The sequence below is a fragment of the Neoarius graeffei genome, chromosome 9, assembly GCF_027579695.1.
Source record: "Neoarius graeffei isolate fNeoGra1 chromosome 9, fNeoGra1.pri, whole genome shotgun sequence".
NCBI lineage: Eukaryota > Metazoa > Chordata > Actinopteri > Siluriformes > Ariidae > Neoarius > Neoarius graeffei.
In genome coordinates, this window is record NC_083577.1 from 59867946 (window position 1) to 59891577 (window position 23632).

General features: G+C 44.8%; 1 protein-coding gene across 2 annotated transcripts in view; it reads left to right on the forward strand.

Annotated features, from left to right (window-relative positions):
- kalrna (kalirin RhoGEF kinase a) overlaps nucleotides 1-23632 on the forward strand; it is a 408274-nt gene that overhangs the window by 195568 nt on the left and 189074 nt on the right. For both annotated transcript variants that reach the window (XM_060929989.1, XM_060929988.1), the window contains exons 6-8: nucleotides 740-862; nucleotides 5526-5717; nucleotides 8712-8843. In XM_060929989.1, the coding sequence (XP_060785972.1) occupies nucleotides 740-862; nucleotides 5526-5717; nucleotides 8712-8843 (447 nt within the window). The remainder of the gene's footprint in view (nucleotides 1-739; nucleotides 863-5525; nucleotides 5718-8711; nucleotides 8844-23632) is intronic.

Here is a 23632-nt window from a genome sequence, read left to right on the forward strand (position 1 = left end):
CAGTCCTGCATCACCCTGTCAGGGTTTATTTCACAATACAGGTAATCATGATTGAAGAGTAATATATAGTGAATAAACATTTTACATGTGTCTAATTTGAACTTCGTGATACAGTTATATATATACATACATAAAACATATATAAATATATATACATAAAAACAAAGTGTTACCTGTAGTTTTAACTTTTTGTCTTTGACACAGAAGTAAAATGTCAAAGTCACTTCAACCAAACTGATTCCAGAAATTTTCCAGGAAGCAAACATGCCTGGTAAGTTAAATGCTTTTGGAGCTGATATTCACAGATGGACGCTCCATCCACGTTAGCACTTAATCAGTTTTAACTTTAAAAACACACTCTTTCAGCTAGTTGTCATGGAGGTGTGAAAGAGCCTACACACTCACTGTAAGCAAATAACTCCTATATCACTGTTCTCACACTTCATCTCCGTGAACCCGATCACGTGTTGTCTGGGAAATGTGTCTGGGGATATCTGAACTTTTTTAGTGATCCAATCCTATAATCTCTTCTCTCTTACATTCTGTGTCAACTGCTTTTGATTAATGAAATTTTCATGCAATAACAACATGACATGGAAGAACGAGGAGTTAGGAATGGAGCCGAGTTAGCTTGACCTCAGACTCTGTCCTCATTTTTCTGTAAAATGAGAGCGGAGCTGTCTCTGCAGCCGGAAGAGTGTGTGAAATATTCTGCATAATGCATCGCTTCTCTCTGCAGATGTTCGACTGGATCAGTCACAATAAAGAGCTGTTCCTGCAGAGCCACACTGAGATCGGCGTGAGCTACCAGCACGCTGTGGACCTCCAGACGCAGCACAACCACTTCGCCATGAACTCCATGGTGCGTCCGTTTACATCTCACATCCAGACAGTCTCTAATGCAGGCCAGTGTACTAGCCATCTTTCAGTATGACTGGAAGAAATGTTTTATAAAATTGACAAGAAGAAATCATTTTATGCGTCTGTTGATTATGTTTTGTGAATTCTTCTCCCAGCTTGTGTGCATCCTTACAACATGTGAAAAGTCTTTCCATAAATTAGTGCTTTAGTGTTGAACCAACATGCATGTTTTGAACAACTGTATCTTATACAGGATCAGATATTCAACCTAAACAAGCAGATGATATACAGTAATATTGTATGTGATGGACCTATGGGTAAAAAGAAAAAAAATAAGTGAGAAATGGACAAAAGGCTGGCAGTGCCGTGTGTGTGTGTGCATGCTTTTGATATCTTTTGTGTAGGATAAATATGGGTCAAATACAATATAGGGGTTTTTTTTTGTCCAAAAGTTATGTATTTTATTTGATATCATCTCATCTCATCTCATTATCTCTAGCCGCTTTATCCTGTTCTACAGGGTCGCAGGCAAGCTGGAGCCTATCCCAGCTGACTACGGGCGAAAGGCGGGGTACACCCTGGACAAGTCGCCAGGTCTTTGATATCATTCCACTCTTATTTATCTGTTTTTTTAAATGTGTTAACAGAACAAATGAATATTACTGGTAAATATGGTAGTAAAATGGTTTGCATTACTAATTCTATAATCTAGAATTATATATTTAAGCAATATCACACAAAATGGAATGCTGTTGTACTGAATATCAGCATGGCTGGGATTCAGTCATAGGCACGAGGCTGAAAGCTGAGTGCTGTAGATAATCACAGCGGTGCTGATATTCACAGCACTTGATGTCACATCACAACCAGAGGTGGACAAAGTACCCAAGTTTATTACTTAAGTCAAAGTACAGATCCCACTGGTCAAATGTGACTCCGATACAAGTGAAAGTTGTCCAGTCAAATTTTTACTTAAGTTAAAGTACGTGCTTTTAAAAATACTTAAGTATTAAAAGTACATTTTCTGTCAACACGTTGTTGTATTATTGCTACAACGCTTACAAAACCTAATGCCTCTGAAGCAACCGACTAGATTTACTGACTAGCTTGTAGAACCTGTAGCGCTGAAGCTCCACCTGACATGCTAGTAAACTCTTTTCAAACTTGAAATCATATTGGGTAGCTAACGTTACTAGAAAAGAAAGATTTCTACATTCTGTTTATTTGGCAAGATTATGCTAAAGTTAACGTTATTCATGTCAGCGTAACTCCGTTTTTACATACGAGCTAACAGTGTCCAAGTTAACTAGCTATGTGTTAATGTTAGCCGTGGACAAGGCTACGGCAACTTGGTGGGCAAATCCATAGAAAGTCATTTGACTAATCAGACTGCATAGCTATTGCAACGTTATCGCTAGCTCTAAAAGCACAGACAACTTCATTACAAGCTTTCTCTTGGAATAAAATGTTTATATACCTCAATATGCTTCTGCAGGTTGGATGGCGAGTTTTTGAAGGTTGTTATGTGGTTCGTTTTCGGCAAACACACATTTAAAACGAAACAAATCTTTAATCCTTTCTGAAAACTGAAACATGGGTTCTAGGTATGGCCCTGGGGGTGTGCATTCTCCCAAAAACCCGCCTCCTTCCATTCTGCCATCAACTAATCGTGTTCAAGTAATGCTGCTGAGAAATTGAACTTGATTTTATACAGTCTATGGACGTGACATGACCCTCGTGATTACTGATAGGCTGTCTCATGGTCACCTGCAAAAAAAACCAATCATGTTTCATAAAAGAAAACAAAAAACATCCACTTTCAAAGCTGCTTTATAGTAACAAGTAACGAGGACCTTGACAGAAATGTAGTGGAGTGAAAAGTACAATATTTATCTTTCAAATGTAGTGAAGTTAAAGTCATAAGTTTCCAAAAAAATACTACTTAAATAAAGTACAGACACTTAAAAAGTGTACTTAAATACAGTACTCAAGTAAGTGTACTTCATTACTGTCCACCTCTGATCGCAACCCCCTTTCCTTGAGTATTTTCCCATAACAACACGTCCTGCCACATTTTATTCCTGATATCAGGAATCAGTTGATAGACAACTTTTATTAAACTTTAGCATCTAATAAAGGACATAATGGCGGCATGGTGGTGCAGTGGTTAGCGCTGTCGCCTCACAGCAAGAAGCTTCTGGGTTTGAGCCAGCACAACTTCGAGTGTGATGTTGCTTTTACACAACAATTCTACAAACATGAATTTATAATCGAGGAAGTGAAATTTTGGACAGAATATGGCCAAGTGTTGTTTATTTTTGTTCCACGAGCAGAAATAGATCCCGAAGAAGCCACACTCACTTTATAGCATGTTGGCTACCTGGCTAGTGTAATTGGCGCCCTTTCATCCTTTTCATCTTCATCTGTTGAGCTTTCATATTTTAAGTCAAAAGTCATATTCCTGGAAATGACCATTTGCCCTGTCCACTGATGATGTCGCTAGCACTACTATAGTAACTATTTCAGACTAGGAAGTGGAAGTTTACCTGGCGAACACACACAGGTGGAGTGATACACACAGTGAAACGTTTCCACTGCTCTTATGCTAAATATCGACACTTGGAATGCTGCTCGACCAATCAAATTAGTTCACTGGAACTAACTTTTGTGTAATATATTCTACCATCAAATATTAAAAAAGTCACAATAAAAAATAAATAGACTTTTTTTTTTCCTGGGCTGAAACTGATTTTTGATTTTGACTCATACAGCAACTACATGTCGAATTACAGTTGTTACCTGATTTGTTTCTGACAAAAGACAGGTCTGTAGTTATTATACAGTGGTATACAAAAGTTTGGGCACCCCTGGTCAAAATTGCTGTCACTGTGAACAGTTAAGCAAGTTGAAGATGAAATGATCTCCAAAAGGCTTAAAGTTAAAGATGACTCATTCCCTTTATATTTTAAGCAAAAACAATTTTTTATTTTCATCTTTTACATTTTCAAAATGACAAAAAAAGGAAAAGGGCCCGAAGCAAAAGTTTGGGCACCCTGCATGGTTAGTACCTAGTAACACCCCCTTTGGCAAGTATCACAGCTTGTAAACACTTTTTGTCACCAGCTAATAATCTTTCAGTTCTTACCTGGGGGATTTTCACACACTCGTCCTTGCAAAAGGATTCCAGTTCTACAAGTTTCTTGGGCTGTCTTGCATGCACTGCTCTTTTGAGATCTATCCACAGATTTTCAATGATGTTTAGGTCAGGGGACTGTGAGGGCCAGGGCAAAACCTTCAGCTTGTGCCTCTTGAGGTATTCCATTGTAGATTTTGAGGTGTGTTTTGGGTCATCGTCTTATTGTAGGACCCATCCTCTTTTTAACTTCAACTTTTTTACAGATGGTGTGATGTTTGCTTCCAGAATTTGCTGGTATTTATTCAAGTCCATGCTTCCCTCAACCAATGAAATGTGCCCTGTGCCACTGGCTGCAACACAACCCCAAAGCATGATCGATCCACACCCATGCTTCAGAGTTGGAGAGGTGTTGTTTTCCTGGAATTTGGCACCCTTTTTTCTCCAAACATACCTTTGCACATTGTGGCCAAAAAGTTCTATTTTGATTTCATCAGTCCACAGGACTTGTTTCCAAAATGCATCAGGCTTATTTAGATGTTCATTTGTAAACTTCAAACGCTGAATTTTGTGGCTAGGATGCAGGAAAGGTTTTCTTCTGATGACTCTCCCATCAAGGTCATATTTGTTCAGGTGTCGCTGCATAGTAGAACAGTGCACCACCACTCCAGGGTCTGCTAAATCTTTCTGAAGGTGTTTTGCAGTCAAACAGGGGTTTTTATTTGCCTTTCTAGCATTCCAACGAGCAGTTCTTTCAGAAAGTTTTCATCATCTTCCAGACCTCACCTTGATCTCCACTGTTTCTGTTAACTGTCATTTCTTAATAACATTACAATCTGAAGAAACGGCTACCCGAAAACACTTTGCTACGTTCTTGTAACCTTCTCCTGGTTTGAGAGCATCAATTATTTTATTATTCAGAATGCGAGGGAGTTGCTTAGAGGAGCCCATGGCTGTTGATTTTAGGGACAAGTTTGAGGAGTCAGAGAATTTATACGGCTTTGAAATCTGCATCATCTGCCCTTTCCTAATGAAGAATTTGAACAAGCCACAGCTCAATAAGCTAATTAAGGTCTGGAACCTTGGTAAAAGTTACCTGAGAACTCAAATGTATTGGGGTGCCCAAACTTTCGCATGGTGTTCCTTTTCTTTTTTCACTCTCCAATTGTACAAAACAAAACTAATACACAAATCTTGCAGAAAACGCTGAAAAGAAATGTGTCGTCTTTACCTTTATGCCTTTTGGTGATCAGTTCATCTTCTGCTCACTTAACTATTCACAGTAACAGACATTTTCAGTAAGGGTGCCCAAACTTTTGCATGCCACTATATAATTCCCAACTTTTATGTAAACATTAAAAAAGTTGTCCTTATGTAAGATGTACCTTAATAAAGGTTTATTAACTTTACTCAGTATGAACCAAGCAGAGACAAATTGGATATGTGCAGATGTGCCAGCATAGAAATAACTGTTTTATCATTATCTATCTATCTATCTATCTATCTATCTATCTATCTATCTATCTTTCAGAATGCTTATGTGAACATAAATCGGATTATGTCTGTGGCGTCACGATTATCAGAGGCAGGTCACTATGCATCACAGCAGATCAAACAGATCAGTGCTCAACTCGATCAGGAGTGGAAGAGTTTTGCCGCTGCTCTTGATGAACGCAGCACCATCCTGGCCATGTCTGCAGTCTTCCACCAGAAATCTGAACAGGTAAAGCTATGCAAAGCTTTTATTCCGGTTTTGGGTGGCAAATGTTATTTTTTAAACCCATGAAAGCAGACTATGAAATTCTAGTTGGTTGTAATACAGCTTGTTGTCAGTATGTGCCCTTGTCAAAAAGAAGTATACTTCAAGTTCATTTTATTAAGTATACTTAAGTAAAGATAAAGTATATTTCCTTCAGTATACTTTTGTGTACCAAGTATACTGATATCAATGTACTTGCAGTATACTTGTAAGTAAAGTAATCTAATACTTCTTGAGACTAAATTGGCCCACTTTTAGTTTAGAAAAAGTATACTTTAAGTCTAAGAGAAGTAAACTCTGAGTATACAGCTATTATTTTTTATTTTGTACTGCAAGTCTACCACAAGTAAACTTATATACTAATAGTTTACTAGTTCTATACTTGTAGTCCACTCTTTAGTTTACAAAAGCATACTTCATCGTATACTGGAAATATACTATGAGTTTACTTGTTTTATACTTCTAGTCCACTTTTTACTTTACTAAAGTATACTGGAAATATACTATTGGTTTACTCGTTACACACTTCTAGTCCACTTTTTAGTTTATAAAAGTATACTTTATAGCATATTGGAAATATACTATTAGTTACTGGTTATATACATCTAGTCCACTTTTTAGTTTTGAAGTATACTGCAATTACCCTTCTAGATATACTATTAGTTTTCTAGCCCTAACCCTTACCTCATGCACACTACCAGTAGACAACTTAAGTGTTTTGTACCTTAAGTTACAATGAAGTTATAAAGGTAAGAATTCACAAAATAACAACAGATACTCAGGATTCAGAACATATTCATTTTCTTTAAAAATCAAAATTTAAAGCAACATTGTATTAAATGACAAAGTATAAAAACATGGCAGTGACAACTGAAATTGACATCCAAGCTCTAAAGAAAAAGAAATATATTTAAAAAATGTAATTATCCCACTCAGGAGATATTTAAAAAAATAAATAAAAAACCTTATATGGAACCACAGACAGACCTAAGAGTCAACAATGCTGAAGCACAACTACGGTACAGGGCAAGTACACTTAAACATAAGGCACAAATATTTTAATACTGTATTACATTTTTGTTAAGTATATCTTGATCAAAAGTTTAAGTATAAGCTTAATATACTTAGACTTTTCTATATACTTATGTATAACTTTATTAAGTATATCTCTGATAAGTAAATAAAAAGTCAACTGAAAGCATACTGTCTTATTTTTAGTTTAAAAGAAGTATACTACGGTAGAAGCACACTTGAATAAACTTCTTTTTCGTAAGGGTACTTACAGTGGTGCTTGAAAGTTTGTAAACCCTTTAGAATTTTCTATATTTCTGCATAAATGTGATCTAAAACAACATCAGATTTTCACACAAGTCCTAAAAGTAGATAAAGAGAACCCACTTAAACAAATGAGACAAAAATATTATACTTTGTCATTTATTTATTGAAGAAAATGATCCAATATTACATATCTGTGAGTGGCAAAAGTATGTGAACCTTTGCTTACAGTATCTGGTGTGACCCCCTTGTGCAGCAATAACTGCAACTAAACATTTTCGGTAACTGTTGATCAGGCCTGTACACCAGCTTGGAGGAATTTTAGCCCATTCCTCCATACAGAACAGCTTCAACTCTGGGATGTTGGTGGGTTTCCTCACATGAACTGCTCGCTTCAGGTCCTTCTACAACATTTGGATTGGATTAAGATCAGGACTTTGACTTGGCCATTTCAAAACATTAACTTTATTCTTCTTTAACCATTCTTTGGTAGAACAACATGTGTGCTTAGGGTCGTTGTCTTGCTGCATGACCCACCTTCTCTTGAGATTCAGTTCATGGACAGATGTCCTGACATTTTCCTTTAGAATTTGCTGGTATAATTCAGAATTCATTGCTCCACCAATGATGACAAGCCGTCCTGGCCCAGATGCAGCAAAACAAGCTCAAACCATGATACTACCACCACCATGTTTCACAGGTGGGATAAGGTTCTTATGCTGGAATGCAGTGTTTTCCTTTCTCCAAACATAACACTTCTCATTTAAACCAAAAAGTTCTATTTTGGCCTTATCCGTCCACAAAACATTTTTCCAATAGCCTTCTGGGTTGTCCACGTGATCTTTAGCAAACTGCAGATGAGCAGCAGTCTTCTTTTTGGAGAGCAGTGGCTTTCTCCTTGCAACCCTGCCATGCACACCACTGTTGTTCAGTGTTCTCCTGATGGTAGACTCACGAACATTAACATTAGCTAATGTGAGAGAGGCCTTCAGTTGCTTAGAAGTTACCCTAGGGTCCTTTGTGACCTTGCTGACTATTACACGCCTTGCTCTTGGAGTGATCTTTGTTGGTTGACCACTCCTGGGTAGGGTAACAATGGTCTTGAATTTCCTCCATTTGTACACAATCTGTCTGACTGTGGATTGGTAGAGTCCAAACTCTTTAGAGATGGTTTTGTAACCTTTTCCAGCCTGATGAGCATCAACCAGCCTGATGAGGGCTTTTTCTGAAGCCCTCAGAAAACTCCTTTGTTTGTGCCATGATACACTTCCACAAACATGTGTTGTGAAGATCAGACTTTGATAGATCCCTGTTCTTTAAATAAAACAGGGTGCCCACTCACACCTGATTGTCATCCCATTGATTGAAAACACCTGACTCTAATTTCACCTTCAAATTAACTGCTAATCCTAGAGGTTCACATACTTTTGCCACTCACAGATATGTAATATTGGATCATTTCCCTCAATAAATAAATGACCAAGTATAATATTTTTGTCTCGTTTGTTTAACTGGGTTCTCTTTATCTATTTTTAGGACTTGTGTGAAAATCTGATGATGTTTTAGGTCATATTTATGCAGAAATATAGAAAATTCTAAAGGGTTCACAAACTTTCAAGCACCACTGTACTAGCTGCTAATCTAATCCAATTCTCTTTGCTGAGTTTGTGTGTCTATATCCAGTTCCTCTCAGGTGTGGAGGCCTGGTGTAAAATGTGTAGTGAGGGAGGTCTTCCCTCAGAGATGCAGGATTTGGAGCGAGCCATTCACCACCACCAGACTCTGTATGAACAGGTCACACAGGCTTACACAGAGGTACACAGCTGACTTTGCTATGGAAATCTTCACTATGTCGAGTTAATAATTGTGTAAATTGTTAAAACTTTACTTTTCTATTTTTTTTACACTCTCCATCTTGTATCTTGTAATGTGTGTCTTTAAAGCAATACATGAATCTGCATTATACTATATACCATACCATATACCATAGCACTGCTGAATTCTTGATTCTGATTGGTCAAAATGTGTTGATTAATTTTCTATAAGAGCACAGCTCTGACAGTAGTGCAACTGATGATAATTTAAATCATATATAATATATGATAATAAAATTCATTCATGTAACAACTGATTCACAGGTATTTATATCATGAATGCTTCATCTAATCTCAGCCTACTACTAAGATAAGATCAGATCAGATCAGACTTTATTGATGCTAAGGGGAAATTAGATTATTCCAGTAGCATACATAAACAACAAGGCACAAATACACATAAGAAATAACATAAGAATAAAATAAAGATATGATCAAATTAAATATTAAAATATTGCAAAATCAAATCAAATTTAAAGGTAAAAATATAAACATGCATGCATTAAACGTGTTATTATTTAACAAAAAGAAACATATAGTTGTTGAGATGGTGAAACTTTCTGTTAAGCTGTGTTCTTCAGCACAGAGGATTTCACACTTCCTGGATGACAGGCATTTTTGGCTTATTAACTTCAAGAGACAGAAAAAAGAGATGCTGGTAAAGGAATGCCGAAACTGCTGGAGATTAAAATGATGACAATAACTCACTTGTTTTGCAGATGTTCCACAATATTAAATGTAACACGAAAGTGATAAAAAGTATGACATGGCTTTCTTTAATTCATAAATTTTATGATTGTTGGCAACTTGCTGTGGCTTAAGAGTGAAGCACACTTCAGGTTATAGGAAAATTATCACCTTTGGGTTGATAATGGCCCTCTGCTTGACGCCACATCACAACCGCCTTTCCTTGAGTATTTTCCCATAACAGCATGTCCTGCCACATTTTATTCCTGATATCAGGAATCAACTGATAGACAAATTTTATTAAACTTTAGCAAGTAATAAAGGACAGAATGGTGGTGTAGTGGTTAGCACTGTTGCCTCACAGCAAGAAGGTTCTGGGTTTGAGCCCAGTGGCTGATGGGGGCCTTTCTGTGTGGAGCTTGCATGTTCTCCTCGTGCCTGCATGGGATTCTTCTGGGTGCTCAGGTTTCCCCTATAGTCCAAAGACATGCAGATTAGTTCAATAGAGGCTTTGCACCATCACGTGACCCCATAGCAACGGTAACTAGGGTGCCATGACAGGGGGCACGCTTGTCATGCTTTATTCAGCCGAGTTAGTTGTTACTGATTGGTATGGGAAGGTTTTGCTGCATTATTGGTCGTGCAAATCATTAGATTAGATTAGATTAGATTAGATTAGATTAGATTAGATTAGATTAGATTAGATTAGATTAGATTAGATTAGATTAGATTAGATTAGATTAGATAAAACTTTATTGATCCCTTTGGGCGGGTTCCCTCAGGGAAATTAAGATTCCAGCAGCATCATTACAGATAAACAGAGAAAATAAATAGAGAAAACTTCTAGATAAATTAAAATAAATTATTTACATAAACAAATATAAAAAGAATAAGATAGGGGGGAGGAGGGGAAAATAAATAAATAAATACTTTTTAAAAAAGAGAAGGGGGGCAGCGGCAGGAGAGATATTGCACTTTATATTGCACATTATATTGCACATTGTCCGGTATTGCTTATTGTTAGGCTAGGCTACTGCTCCTTCCCATCCTCTGTCCTCCTGTTACTCCTCCCCCCCCCAGAGAGGAGTTGTACAGTCTGATGGCGTGAGGGACAAAGGAGTTTTTGAGTTTGTTCGTCCTGCACTTGGGAAGGAGCTTTCTGTCACTGAACAGGCTCCTCTGGTTGCTGATGACGGTGTGCAGAGGGTGACTGGCATCGTCCATGATGTTCAATATTTTGTCCATAGACCTCTTCTCTGCCACCGTCACCAGAGAGTCCAGCTTCATGCCAACCACAGAGCCGGCCCGCCTTTCAGTTTGTCCAGCTTGGATGTGTCCTTCTTGGATGTGCTGCCCCCCCCAGCACACCACGGTATAAAACAGGACACTGGCGACCACAGACTGATAGAACATCCACAGGAGTTTCCTGCAGATGTTAAAGGACTGCTCTGTCCCTTCCTGTATAAGTGTTTGGTGTTGCAAGTCCAGTCCAGCTTGCTGTCCAGCCACAGCCTGAGGTACTTGTAGGAATCCACAGCCTCCACCTCGACTCCCTCGATCAGAACTGGTTGTGACCTTGGTCTGGACCTCCCAAAGTCAATGACCAGCTCCTTGGTCTTCGAGGTGTTGAGCTGCAGATGGTTCCTGTTGCACCACACAGCAAAGTCCCTCACCAGGCTCCTATACTCCTCCTCTCTGTCGTCACTGATACACCCAACGATGACTGTGTCATCGGCAAACTTCTGAATGTGACACAGCTCCGAGTTGTAGCAGAAGTCCGCGGTGTACAGGGTGAAGAGAAGAGGGGCCAGCACCGTGCCCTGGGTTGCTCCGGCGCTGCTAATCACAGTGTCAGACGTGATGTCCTTCAGCCTGATGTACTGCAGCCTGTCAGTGAGGTAGCTGGAGATCCAGGTGACCAGGCAGGGGTCCACTCGCATCCTGTTCAGTTTGTCCTGAAGCAGTAGGGGCTGGATGGTGTTGAAGGCACTCGAGAAGTCCAAGAAGAGGATCCTCACTGTGCCATTTCCCTTATCCAGATGCAAGTGGGCTCGGTGTAGCAGGTAGAGGATGGCGTCTTCCACACTGACACCTGCCCAGTACGCAAACTGCAGACAGTCCTGGGCATGTTGTACCTGGGGTCTGAGGAGGCTGAGGAAGAGCCACTCCAACGTCTTCATCAGATGTGAAGTGAGTGCCACCGGTCGGAAGTTGTTCAGCTCGCTGGGCCGATTCTTTTTGGGAGCTGGAACAATACATGATGTCTTCCAGAGGGTTGGCACTCTCCCCAGCTGCAGGCTGAGGTTGAAGATGCGTTGGAGTGGTTCACCCAGTTCAGCAGCACAGGTCTTCAGTAGTTGGGGACACACCTTGTCCAGGCCTGCTGCTTTCCTGGGGTGAAGCTTCCTCAGTTGACCTCTGACCTGGTCTGCAGTAATGCATGGAGGAGTCTGTGTTGAGGTGGGGGAGGAGGGGGAGGAGGGGGCTGCTGTGATGACTGGGGGGAGGTGTGTTGAGGGAAGAAGGAGAGATGGCTGCAGTGAGGGAGAAGGTGGGAGGGACGTGGGCTGGTTGAACCGATTGAAGAAGTCATTCAACTCGGTCGCCCTCTCCACTGTCCCCTCAACGACTCTGGTCTTTGTATAGAGATCTTGCATGTGACGTCACAGCCGATCCAGATTGTGACAGACGCCATCGTGTCGGTCAAACGCCATATTCCGCCTTCTACTTCTACTTCTGGTTCTACTTCTGCTTTTACTTCTACCTTTTCTTCTGGAAAACCCTATGTAGCGAGAATCGCGTGTGGGTGGAGCACAGAGGACGGCAGGACAGAGATCAGGTTTGTCTAACGGCTTTATTGCCACACTTTTCAGGGTTACAATACTGTTTGCAAAATAGCGCGAGAGACACACACACACACAGCGTCTCGTCCGGGTCTCCCTCTGCTCTCGCTCTCCCTCCTTAAATAGGGCGGTTTACTGGGGAGAACACACAAAACACAGGTTAATGACACTCAGGTGAAGCGATTCTGCCACTTACCTTCCCCAACTCCGCCCTCCTGTCACAGACCGGTGCTTGACCACGCCCCCGCTGCCACATACCCCCACCGCCCGACTCAGGCCGGGCGCCCGTCCGGCCCGCAGCCGACTCCCCCCCCCCTTGACGGGAGAGGAAGTCCGCCACGACCATCTGCGCCCCCGGCCTGTGGACCACCTTGAAGTTGAAAGGTTGGAGCGCTAGATACCAACGGGTGATCCGCGCGTTGGCATCCTTCATGCGGTGGAGCCACTGGAGGGGCGCGTGGTCCGAACAGAGGGTGAAAGAGCGCCCCAGCAGGTAGTAACGGAGGGCGAGGACCGCCCACTTGATGGCCAGGCACTCCTTCTCGATAGTGCTGTAGCGCCCCTCACGCACTGACAGCTTCCGGCTGATGTACAACACTGGGCGGTCCTCTCCCCCCACCTGCTGGGACAAAACGGCCCCCAGCCCTCTGTCCGACGCATCCGTCTGCAACAAAAAGGGGAGAGAGAAGTCAGGGGAGTGCAAAAGTGGCCCCCCACACAGTGCAGCCTTTACCTCAGAGAAAGCCCGCTGGCACTGCTCCGTCCACTGGACCGGATCTGGCGCCCCCTTTTTAGTGAGGTCAGTCAGCGGGCTGGTGACGTCCGAATAATTAGGTATAAACCTACGATAATAGCCAGCCAGCCCCAGGAACTGTCTCACCCCCTTTTTGGTCTTGGGTCTCGGGCAGGCCACAATCGCTGCTGTCTTATTAATTTGGGGACGCACCTGCCCGTTACCCAAGTGGAAGCCCAGATACCGTACTTCCACCCACCCAGTCGCACACTTCTTCGGGTTGGCAGTGAGCCCCGCCCGCCTCAGCGACCTAAGGACGGCCCTCAGGTGTTGCAGGTGCCGCTGCCAGTCATTACTATAAATGATTATGTCGTCTAAGTAAGCGGCCGCATAGGTGGCGTGGGGCCGGAGGATCCGGTCCATCAGCCGCTGAAACGTAGCGGGCGCCCCAAACAGCCCAAACGGAAGTGTGACGAACTGGTGTAAGCCGAACGGTGTGGAAAAGGCCGTTTTTTCCCGGGATAATGGAGTCAAGGGGATCTGCCAATATCCCTTCGTCAAATCCAGTGTCGAGTAAAAGCGAGCCGTGCCTAGTCGATCAAGCAGCTCATCAATACGAGGCATTGGGTACGCATCGAATTTAGACACCGCATTGACTTTTCTATAGTCCACACAGAACCGGACCGAGCCGTCGGCCTTGGGAACCAAGACCACCGGGCTGCTCCAGTCACTGTGGGACTCCTCGACGATGCCCATTTCGAGCATGGCCTGAAGTTCTTCCCGAACCACCTTTTTTTTGTGTTCGGGTAATCTATAAGGACGGCTACGCACTACCACCCCCGGGGGCGTCTCTATGTGGTGTTCTATGAGGTTGGTGCGTCCGGGCCGGGGCGAGAACACATCCGAAAACTCGGCCTGCAACTGGGCGACCTCCGTGAGTTGGGTCGGGGAGAGGTGGTCTCCACAGGGGACCGGAGAGGTGCGAGATGCCAATGACCCTTTTTGGATCTCCGGCCCCAGCTCCGCCTTCTCCGGAACTACCGACACCAACGCCACGGGGACCTCCTCATTCCAGAGCTTCAGCAGATTGAGGTGGTAGATCTGTAGCGCCCCCTCCCTGTCCGTTCGCCTAACCTCATAGTCGACGTCCCCGACTCGCCGTGTGACCTCGAAGGGCCCTTGCCACTTGGCGATTAATTTGGAGCTCGACGTGGGCAACAGGACGAGTACCTTATCTCCCGGAGTGAACTCTCTAAGGCGCGTGCCCTTGTTGTACAGGCGGGTTTGCCGTTCCTGGGCCTGCCGCAAATTCTCCTGAGTTAAGTGGGTGAGCGTGTGGAGTTTTGCGCGCAGATCCATAACTTTTGAATTTCATTTTTGCTCTGCGAAGGTCCCTCCTCCCAATTTTCCCGCAGTACATCTAAGATGCCGCGCGGCTTACGCCCATACAGTAATTCAAATGGGGAGAACCCCGTGGAGGCTTGGGGGACCTCTCGCACTGCAAACAACAAGGGTTCGAGCCACTTATCCCAGTTACGTGCGTCCTCACTTACAAATTTTTTGATAATATTCTTGAGGGTGCGGTTGAACCGTTCGACTAAACCGTCCGTTTGTGGGTGATACACGCTGGTGCGGATCGGCTTAATACCCAGTAGCCCATACAGTTCGGCCAGTGTTCGTGACATAAACGAGGTGCCTTGATCAGTCAGAATCTCTTTCGGGATTCCGACCCGGGAGATGACGTGGAAGAGGGCCTCTGCAATACTACGTGCGGAGATATTGCGAAGAGGCACCGCTTCCGGGTATCGCATTGCATAGTCCACCAGAACCAATATAAAGCGGTACCCTCGTGTTGACCGATCTAATGGCCCGACGAGATCCATCCCAATTCGTTCAAACGGGGTCTCGATTAATGGTAGGGGGCGCAAGGGCGCTTTTGGAATGGCCGCTGGATTTACTAACTGGCATTCGCGGCACGCCGTACACCACTTACGGACGTCGCCGCGAATCCCCGGCCAATAGAATCGGGCCATTATCCGGGCGAGTGTTTTATCCTGCCCGAGGTGTCCCGCCATGGGATTAAAGTGAGCCGCCTGGAATACCAATTCCCGACGGCTCTTTGGAATTAACAACTGGGTGACACGCTCCTTCGTCTGAGTGTCCTGCGTCACTCGGTATAACCTATCTTTTAAAATGGAAAAATAGGGGAAGGTCGGGGTGGCATTCGGCTGGAGCGTTTGACCATCGATTACTCTCACTTGGTCAAACGCGTGTCGCAGAGTTTCGTCTCGCGATTGTTCCAGTGGGAAATCCGCGAGGGATTCCCCAATAGAAAGAGGAGGAGCCGGGGGCCCCTCACTCTGTCGCGGAGATGACGTAGACGGCCCTGCGACCGCAGCTCCAGCCAAAACGACACCGGGACCCCCCCCGGCTAACCGGCAGGACCCACTCTTTACTAGGTGTGCCATCAACCCCCGGAATCCCGGCCAATCAGTCCCCAAGATTAAAGAGTGGGTAAGGCGAGGATTAACCGCCGCCTTCACTATAGATTTGTCCCCTCTGAAATGTATGTGGACCGACACCAACGGGTAGCAGTGAACATCCCCGTGCACACACAACACCTTCACCCCTTGTGCTCCCCCCAATGCCTCGTCTTGCACCAGGCTTTGGCGGATCGAGGTCTGGTTGCAACCCGAATCCACCAACGCCTGATAGGTCGCCCCTTGTACACTTACCGGTATGCGATATGCTCCGGCCTGATCGAGGGCAGCCTCTGGCGCGTCGGGGATCCGCACCACCGCCCCCACCTCCATCGCGGCACACTGTTGCTGCAGGTGGCCCGGTTCCCCGCAGCGCCAGCAAACCGGCCCGGGCCTCCCCTCTGCAGCTGTGGATTGAGGGTCACTCACCTGAGGGGGGGGAGAGACAGACACAGAAGGGAGAAACGGGAGGGCACCACGGGTGCGGCGGGCCGGCTGGGGTGGGGCCGGCCCCGGTGGGGCCGGCCCCCGCCTCCGTGGTGGGGGAATGGGGCGAGGACGGGACACGGGAGGAGGGGGAAGAGAGAGAGAGAGAGAGGAGGAGAGAGAAGAAGACATCCATTGTCCTGCCGCCGGGACAGCTGCCAGATGATCCTCCGCCAGTCCTATGGCCTGATCCAGCGACGCCGGGCGGTGGCACTGGACCCACTCCGCGGTTCCGGCGGGTAGGCGGGCGATGAACTGCTCCAGCGCCACCTGGTCGATGATCCCCTCGGCGTCGCGATCTTCGGCCCTCAGCCACCGCCAGCAGGCGTCCCGGAGCTGCTGGCCGAACGCGAACGGGCTGCCGACTTCCTCCATTCGCAGCGCGCGGAAGCGCTGGCGCTGCTGCTCCAGCGTGCGCCCCACGCGCTGGAGGACAGCCCGGCGAAGGTCGGCGTAGGCCAGCCGGTGGTCGGCGGGGAGCTGTAGTGCGGCTAACTGCGCCTCTCCCGTCAGGAGGGGGAGGAGGCGCGCCGCGCGCTGTTCCATCGGCCACCCCGAGGCTTCGGCGACCTGTTCGAACAACGCGATGAACGCCTCGGGGTCGTCCTGTGGGCCCATCTTAGTCAAGGTGATGGGAGATGGGCCCGCGGCCGGGGCGCTGGTGGACCCCGCCGACGCGAGGAGGCGCCGGAACGCCTCACGGTCTTCCTGTTGAGCCAGCACCAGGGCTTCGAAGCGGCGCTCCTGCTCCTTCCGGAGTGTGACGAGCGCCTGGTGCTGGCTCTGCTGAGCCGTGGCGAGGGCGTGGACCAAGTCCGCGAACGGGGAGGATTCCATGGGGCTGCAGGACAGGTGCTCCACGAGCCCGGGTTTCGGCACCACTGTAGCGAGAATCGCGTGTGGGTGGAGCACAGAGGACGGCAGGACAGAGATCAGGTTTGTCTAACGGCTTTATTGCCACACTTTTCAGGGTTACAATACTGTTTGCAAAATAGCGCGAGAGACACACACACACACAGCGTCTCGTCCGGGTCTCCCTCTGCTCTCGCTCTCCCTCCTTAAATAGGGCGGTTTACTGGGGAGAACACACAAAACACAGGTTAATGACACTCAGGTGAAGCGATTCTGCCACTTACCTTCCCCAACTCCGCCCTCCTGTCACAGACCGGTGCTTGACCACGCCCCCGCTGCCACACCCTACTATATACAATTCTACTACAACGGCTGCGGCTACAAGCTCTCCCTACCTGTGCACGTTTTTTATGTTTTTTGTGTGTATTTTTGCATGTTGTTCGTCTGTACCGGACTTCAATATCCACTACAACCGTATGGACTTACTGGACATTGGTTTCCAGCAGAAAATGACGGTTTGTAGCAATTTCCATCGCATGCACAACATTCCGGACGAGAAAAAAAAAAAAAAACATTCCGGGCGAGACCAGCGGGGTCTCCGTGGATTGTTATCGGAAGCAAAGCGAAGGAGGCGGCGCCGGGAGCAGAAGCGAGGCTACAGGCAGAGCCGGCCTGTTGACTAAGCTCAGAAAACAGCTACTCAAACCTCCACTGCCAAGCCTCTACCTCTCCAACACCAGATCCATGTAAACAAGACGGACGATTTGGAATTACCTTATTCTATTCTATAATCGGCTGGTCAGTGCTATACTCAATACTTAAGTGACTTACCCATCCAATGAGGATTGTTATTTTCTTGTTTACAAGCTGCCACATCTGAGTCGCTGACAAATCCTGAATTTCTGTAAAGAAAACTGTCCAGAGATTTATAAGCACGCAGTGCTTCACCACTGAACAGCGAGGGAAAGTTGATGAGGTAATCATACACGTCCGGGTATTCCGCTGGCAGTTCAAAATCCGGTCGTGAAAACTCCGTCCGGAAAGCCATAAGGGTCACAAATCTGTAGATCGTTTATTTTAGACATATATCTAGTTATCTGTTCATTAGAAAAATGAGCCGTGTAGTCCGTCGGTTGAAATTGATCCATTCTGTACACGAGTGCAGCAGTATTCAGCTGTGTTTTTGACCGACAAGATGGGGGTTGTGTACTTTCCGGTCACGTGACTGCAAGATCTCTATTGTGGCCTGTGATGGTTTTCACAGCTTCCCAGACCTCCCTCATGCTGTTCTCCTTCAGCTTCTGCTCCACCTTTCTCCTGTAGCTGTCCTTAGCTTCCCTCACACAGCGTTTTACCTCCTGCTGTGCTGCTTTCATTGCCTCCCTATCCCTGCTCCTGAAGGCCGCCTTCTTCCTGTTGAGGACAGCTTTGACTTTTTGTGTTACCCATGACTTGTTATTAGGGTAACACCGTACAGTCTTAGCGGGGGAGACCACATCTGCACAGAAGTTGAGGTAATCCGTCAGACAGTGTGTCAGCCCCTCTATGTCCTCACAGTGTGGGCTAAGCAGCACATCCCAGTCTGTGATGTCATAACAGTCCCTGAGGGCATCTTCCATTTCAGGGGACCACCTCCTGATGGAGCTAGTTGTTGCAGGCTGCTTTTGAACCAGGGGGGTGTACTTCGGCTGTAGAAGAACCAGGTTGTGGTCAGACTTCCCTAATGGGGGGAGGGGTATGACTCTGTATGCATCCCTCACATTAGCATACAGCAAGTCAATTGTCCTGTTGTTCCTTGTTGGACAATCCACAGCCTGGTAAAAAGCAGCCAAAGTAGAGTCCAAAGTAGCATGATTAAAGTCCCCAGAAATGATGATAAATGCCTCAGGGTGCTGTGTCTGCAGCCTTGCTGTGACAGAGTGAATCCTCTCACATGCAGCGGCTGCGGCTGCCCTCGGAGGGATGTAAACACAGATGGTGATCACGTGACTGAACTCCCTCGGCAGATAATATGGCCACAGGCTAACGGCTAGCAGCTCCAAGTCCGGGCAACATAAAATTGTCTTTATGGAGATATGTCCCAGGTTACACCAGCGATTGTTCACATAAATGATGAGTCCCCCACCTTTGCTTTTCCCGCATTTTGAACGAAACAAAGACATCAGATTTTTTTTAATTTACCAAAAGTAATTCATCATCAGGGGGAAAAAATCTAGAGACATTTCTAAACGTAGAAGGGGAAAAAAACATTCAGCGAGACTCCGTGTCGAACGGAGACGTCAAAAACCCTGTGGTATGCTCACTTCATTTCCATGAAGGTAAGAATTCCAAAAAAAAATTATTTCACAACTACAGCAAGGTGCTCATTCTTATCCAGTGAAATGAACATGAGCAACAACACAGTGGGTCTGCAGAGCCACTTTCACGGAGGTGCATTTACATTTGGGGATCCTTCAGAGCGTGTTATGCGCACGTGCTTAGGACCCAGTCATTATGGGAAACACCTGATACTGATTTGAGCGCAATCAGCACGCACATGTAATGACACAGAGGCTTTGTGAAGTATCATCATTATCACTGTCACGTTTGTTTGTAGCCATGTTTATGACTCTGCTTTCGATTTTGTTTGTGTTTTGTTTTGTTAAATATCACACCTGCTAATACACTCTTCTTGCACTTAGACCTGCCTACCGTCACATACCTGACAGAATACTTCACAAAGTCTCTGCGAAAACAGCATGCTGATTGTGCTCAAATCAGTATCAGGTGTTTCCCATAATGACTGGGTCCCAAGCATGCACACAATGCACTCCGAAAGATCCCCGAATGTAAATGCACCTTGGTGAAAGCGGCTCTGCAGAGCTGCTGTGTTGTTGCTTGTGTTCATGTCACTGGATAAGAATGAGCACCTTGCTGTAGTTGTGAAAATTTTTTTTGGAATTCTTACTTTCATGGAAATGAAGTGAGTATATCAGGGTTTTTTACCTCTCCGTTCAACACTGAGTCCTGCTGAATGTTTTTTTCCCTTCTACATTTCGAAACCTCTCTAGTTTTTTCCCGCTGATGATGAATTACTTTTGGTAAATTAAAAAAAAAACTGATATCTTTGTTTTGTTTGAAACAATTTGCACATCCAAAAACGCAGCAAAACCTTCCCATACTGATCAATAACAACTAACTCAGCTGAAGAAAGGACTACAAGCGTCCCCCTGTCATGGCGCCCTATAGTAGTTACCGTTGCTATGGGGTCACGTGACAGTGCAAAGCCTCTATTGGCTACTCTAAATTGTCCATAGGTGTGTATGTGTCCCCGCCACCAGATGAGGGTTTGTGTCCCTCTGGTGTGCTGTAATCACCCAAGAGAATTCATGGAAGCTAGTTGATGGCTTCGACCGGCTAGTGGCCTAGTGTCCGCCTCTCAATCGGGAGATCGTGAGTTCTATTCACGGTCGGGTCATACCAAAGACCATCATAAAATGGTACCTACTACCATCTGGCAAGGCACGCTGCAATACAGATGCGAGTGGGGAGTCAAACTCTCGTGGTTACCAGAGGACTAGCCCCCCCTCTGTAACCCTAGCTATGTAATAGGCGAGAGGCCGAGGGCTGTGAAACGGAGATCGGCGCCCCCCCCCGATGCGCCACTTGGCGTGGAAAAGGGAAGGACATCAGGATCAGGACAGTTGATGGCTTCCTGGATCGCTGACCTTCAACTATGAGGATGGCAGCAGACAGAAAGGACGTAATGAAAATGTACTAATAAGAGACATGTATTTGTATCTGTACACAACTCCATCACTCTCATTTAACATAATCATATCTTCTTTTTAATTTGAATGACAGGAAACCAAATATTTTACAGCAATGTGTTATTGATTCTGGGCTACAGGGGATATGAGTGTTTTTTTTTAATGTTTAAAGAGCTGAAAATGCTATGTAATGTTTTCTTATGTAGATCTCAGTGTAACATGCAGCTTGTGGATAGTTGATCTCTAAAACTTGGACATACTGTATCAGCTGCATATCTGTGTTAAATCCCCATGTTTTTCATTCACTGCAAAAACAAAGACGGCTTTTTCTAGTCGTACTGTTTCTAAATCATCTTTGGAAGTTAGGATCTTTTTCCAAAACCACACATTTCAATATGGGTAATAAAGAGGTACCATTTGCAGTAAGATGTAAAGTAAATTCAAACTTTATCCTGTGGTGTCTTATCTGCATCTCCCACAGACTACATGTACACTATTTGATCTTATGCTGCCGAAGAAAGAAAAACGTGTATTGTTTTTTTTAAGCCAAGGGCTTAAGATGAATGATGAATTATAAAGATGGCGTGATTCATTCTCACTTCATCTGTTAAGTATGATGTTGATTCCTACGACTGATACACTCAAGAGCTGTAGTGTATACGAGGGTGCTTCAAAAAATTCTTGGCCTCACCCGGAAACAAGGGGTGTAACTCCCATTTTGGGGTATAACTGTATAATATAAAGGTTTATATCCTTATATCCTGTCCACAAAAACTCAAATGAAAGAAGCAATCAAATTAAAAAGGAAAGGAACGCTTTGAGCTGGTGTGCTGTTGCTCCAGGATAATGTGCCCGTCCACACAGCACACGTGGCAGGGGCAGAAGCAGACAAATGTGGCTTTGAACTGTTGCCCTGTGCACCTTACTCATGCAACCTGGCACCGTCTGGCTTCTATCTGTTTCCCAAACTGAAATCCCACTTGCGTGGTTGCCATTTTCAGAGTGATGATGAAGTCATCCATGCTGTTCATGAGGATCTGGAGGCTCAAGATGTACCCTTGTTCTTTGAAGGGAGAGTGCAGCTTGAACATCGATGGACCAAGTGCATTGAAGTTAAAGGAAATTATGTTGAAAAATAATGCAAGAAGGGCGGCATGGTGGTGTAGTGGTTAGCGCTGTCGCCTCACAGCAAGAAGGTCCGGGTTGAGCCCCACGGCCGGCGAGGGCCTTTCTGTACGGAGTTTGCATGTTGTCTGCATGGGTTTCCTCTGGGTGCTCTGGTTTCCCCCATGGTCCAAAGACATGTAGGTTAACTGGTGACTCTAAATTGACTGTAGGTGTGAATTGTTGTCTATGTGTCAGCCCTGTGATGACCTGGTGACTTGTCCAGGGTGTACCCCGCCTTTTGCCCGTAGTCAGCTGGGATAGGCTCCAGCTTGCCTGCGACCCTGTAGAACAGGATAAAGTGGCTAGAGATGATGAGATGAGATGAGATGAATAATGCAAGAACAGTCTTTCTCCTGTGGCATTTTCTGGGTGAGGCAGAGAAGGGTACTTTTTGAAGTACCCTCGTACATGTGTTGGGAGGGTTAGTTATTATCCCCCACCCAAACAAAATTTGGTGGGGGATATAGAAACGGGTTCCGTCCGTCCATCTGTCCATCAGGCTGGTCATGTTTTTGTTTCTGGGTCATATCTGTAAAACTACTGAAGATATCTTCATGAAACTTTGTATACATATCAAGCAACATGTGAACTGGTGTCTTTTACTATTTTGGATTTTTGAGAAAAAGTATTTTTCAAATTTTTACATAAAAAATAGATTTTGATGTAGTTTCTGAGAGAAATGTTCGTTTCCGGAGCATATATCCAAAACTATTCATGATACGGATTTGAAACATGGTATACATGTTAACAAGGTGATGTAGATGTGCCTTTTCATACTAAGAAATTTAAATTTTTCATGTTTCCATGGAAACAATTTCAGACTTGGTCTCTCAGGTTAGTCTTAGGGGTAGGTTTTGTTTCCGGAGCAGAACTTGAAAACTATGAGTGGTATGGTCTTGAAAGTTGGTATAGGTGTTGATTAAGTAATGTACAGTGGCATGCAAAAGTTTGGGCACCCTTACTGAAAATTTCTGTTACTGTGAATAGTTAAGTGAGCAGAAGATGAACTGATCACCAAAAGGCATAAAGGTAAAGACGACACATTTCTTTTCAGCGTTTTCTGCAAGATTTGTGTATTATTTTTGTTTTGTACAATTGGAGAGTGAAAAAAGAAAAGGAACACCATGCGAAAGTTTGGGCACCCCAATACATTTGAGTTCTCAGGTAACTTTTACCAAGGTTCCAGACCTTAATTAGCTTATTGAGCTGTGGCTTGTTCAAATTCTTCGTTAGGAAAGATCAGATGATGCAGATTTCAAAGCTGTATAAATTCTCTGACTCCTCAAACTTGTCCCTAAAATCAACAGCCATGGGCTCCTCTAAGCAACTCCCGCGCATTCTGAATAATAAAACAATTGATGCTCTCAAAGCAGGAGAAGGCTACAACGTAGCAAAGTGTTTTCGGGTAGCTGTTTCCTCAGATTGTAATGTTATTAAGAAATGGCAGTTAACAGAAACAGTGGAGATCAAGGTGAGGTCTGGAAGATGAAGAAAACTTTCTGAAAGAACTGCTCATTGGATTGCTAGAAAGGCAAATAAAAACCCCTGTTTGACTGCAAAAGACCTTCAGAAAGATTTAGCAGACCCTGGAGTGGTGGTGCACTGTTCTACTATGCAGCGACACCTGAACAAATATGACCTTGATGGAAGAGTCATCAGAAGAAAACCTTTCCTGCATCCTAGCCACAAAATTCAGTGTCTGAAGTTTACAAATGAACATCTTAATAAGCCTG